The 3,108-nt window shown below is 34.6% G+C and overlaps 1 protein-coding gene across 1 annotated transcript; it reads left to right on the top strand.

The window, feature by feature from the left end:
- Positions 1–256: 256 nt before the first annotated feature.
- Positions 257–2,291, top strand: Aly (aly protein; the record flags this gene model as incomplete). The annotated part of the gene is given in 2 exon segments (NM_001167713.1): positions 257–275; positions 599–2,291. Coding segments are annotated over 2 exon segments (1,712 nt in total), but the record flags the coding sequence as incomplete, so codon positions are not given.
- Positions 2,292–3,108: the final 817 nt, after the last annotated feature.

Below are 3,108 nucleotides of genomic sequence, written 5' to 3'. Positions count from 1 at the left end.
TGTGCGGTTCAATAAACGACGCTAAAATACATAATACATTCATTTAATTAAAGGGCCACGTCGAAAGCTTCATAGAAAACATTTGCCATACATTTTGATGTGACAAACGAAATTTAATTTTAGGTATTGCATCTGATTTTGAAATTTTGCAGCTTTCACCGATGCACACGTTTCTGGTATATCCGAACGTAACAGTGTTGGCGCTTGAATTCTAGCCATTCAGCACTCAAAGTAACAAATCACAATCGACATCAATATGGCGGATAAATCAGAAAGTAAGTTAATAAATTCGTTTTTATTGAAAGAGTTGGTAAATAAAACCCTCTAAATTAAACTTACAGTTCGAGTATAAGATATACTTGAAGAGATGGGCTTCATGCAAGACAGCGAATCGCGTTCATTTATTTGTTATTTTAAATTTAGGTTTCGCTCGATTCAAAATTTGAAAAAATTCAAATTTTGTACAGAATGTCATTGCAAGTTACTTGAAATTTAGAATTCTAATCAAAATCTACTTTGCAATCGATACGTATTTTGAATAATGTATAATTTATTTATTTTGTAGTACATACATAAATATTACTATTGTTACTTTCAGGAGAGTATGACGAATTATCAACTCCACCAAGATCACTCCAAAAGGTTAAAGATGAGCCAATGGAAATGGATTTTCCGGAAGAAGAAGAAGAAGAACCTCCAGCATTCGGACCTGCAGCATTGGGCTTGCATAGAGTTGGTACAAAATTGCCGCCAAAACCAGCTCCAAGTGAGCCAGTTCAAAAACTTAATGCAAGGGGAATGCCCGCTAGGATCAGAAAGAAAAATAGGTTCATTTTTGTTGACGATTTTGTGAACACGTCACCTCCACGACAGTCTCCAAAAAAGACTCCAAAAATACTTAACAAAACGCCTAATAAACCACCAAGTGCAAAAAAACAAAAATCTCCAATAAAAGTTCAAAAGGCTACAGAGAGGAATGATAAGGTAGATTCTGTAGGCATCCAAATGCAAGACAATAAATCAGGTCATCGAATTGGCATGCGACTTAGAAATTTATTGAAGCTACCCAAGGCTCACAAGTGGGTGTGTTTTGAATACTTTTATAGTAATATTGATAAAGTATTATTTGATGGTGAAAATGATTTTATGATTTGCTTAAAAGAATCATTTCCACAATTGACCAACAGAAAGTTAACTAGAACACAATGGTCAAAAATCAGAAGAATGATGGGAAAGCCTCGACGATGTTCTCAAGCATTTTTTGATGAGGAGCGGAAAGAATTGGAAAGAAAGAGGAAATTGATTCGATATGTACAACAGCAAAAATCGGCTGATGTGTGTGTCAAAGATTTACCAACCGAAATACCAATGCAATTAGTAGTTGGTACTAAAGTTACTGCTAGACTACGTCGACCACAGGATGGATTGTTCACTGGATGCATCGATGCTGTTGATACATCTAATAACACATATAGGATAACTTTTGAAAGACCTAAATTGGGCACACATTCAGTACCTGATTATGAAGTATTGTCAAATGAACCACCTGATACTATTTGTCTGACAAGTATAACGCAACGTTTTAGACCAAGAAAAGTAATTCAAGATCTACTCAGTTTGTATTCACCAATACAGAAAAATTCGCAAGGAGATCCTTTGATTGGATGTTCTGATCTTGCAAATCAAGCTAATTCTGTAATTGGTAGTTACCCATTCCGGTTTTTAGAACTCATTGTAAAATTAAGAAGATTATTAAATGCTAAAAAGAGCAAGATAAATAAATTAAAAGAATATAACTGTATGGCAGAAAAAAGAAAGTCCTTTGGACAGAGGATGCCTGAAGACTTTGAACGAAAATATGCTGCTGTTGTGATTGAGTTAGAAAGAATGAATATGGATTTACAAGAATATATCAATGAGATTCAACATCATTGTCAACAAATTGCACCAGGGCCATGTTTGGCTGCAATGTTAGCACCATCGCAACTTCGAGACAAATGTCATGAAGAAGCTTCAGTTCTTGTTGAGAAGAATAACAATGGAGTTATTCAAGATCCTTCAGTTTTAGATCTCATAACAGATCTAACTGCACTCATGTTGCAAGTTAGAAGTTTATCTGATTCAGATCAGAATGCCTATGAACTGAGTGTACTTCAAGGTACAATGGATCAGATCAAGATGAAATTAAAACCACAATATCACAGATTGTTTCAAAATAATGTTGAAATACATATGCATAAAATTCAGATGGGATTGGGGCAAATGATTTTTGAATATTCTGCAGGCACATAAAATTATTTATATTATAAATTTATATAAAGAGTATTTATTATTGTTGATTTTGTAATTTAATGAATATATAAAAAAAAATCATATGCAACAAAAACATACTTCACTGTATATCAGACTGTTGTACAAAATTAATCATATTTTAAATGATAACTGGTACATAAAATATGTAAGTTTGAAAAATATAAAATGTATGATGTAGATTGTGAATTGTAAATATAATTTCGTGAATTGTAAATATAATATAATTGCATGAGTTTTTTGGAAATTTTTATTAAATTAATTGAGGCCATCAGCGCAACAATTTTTCATATTCGTGCTAATTGCAATTTATTTAAAATTTAATAAATTTTGATGCAAAACCGGCCTATCCCTAGTTTCACTCACAGATAACAGATGGCTTTGTAAACATTATTTTGGCACCTATTATTTTTGCCTACGAAGTAGTGTTAAAGTAAATTCAAACTTCATTATCTCCATACTAATTATTGTCGCTTAGGTCACTGCACAGGTTCACTGCGAAGAAGGACCCTTTTGTCATGGCGCCGGAATTTCAAGGAGTATCCTTGCAGCTTTCCGCGAGTATCGGGATTCTGGAGGTCGATATTTCGAGCGATGTCCAGTTTCGGAGTCATTTGGAAGGTAAAGCCAAATTGGCCTCTAAAATGTTGGGAGTCCTCAACAGAGCGAAGCGGTATTTCACGCCTGGACAGAGACTTGCGCTTTATTAAGCGCAGGTCAGACCTCGCGTGGAGTACTGCTCTCACCTCTGGGCCGGGGCTCCCAAATACCAGCTACTTCCATTTGACTCCATACAGA

The sequence above is a fragment of the Bombyx mori genome, chromosome 13 (assembly GCF_030269925.1).
Source record: "Bombyx mori chromosome 13, ASM3026992v2".
NCBI lineage: Eukaryota > Metazoa > Arthropoda > Insecta > Lepidoptera > Bombycidae > Bombyx > Bombyx mori.
The sequence above is the reverse complement of the archived record's forward strand: the minus strand, read 5'-3'. Positions and strand labels throughout refer to the sequence as shown.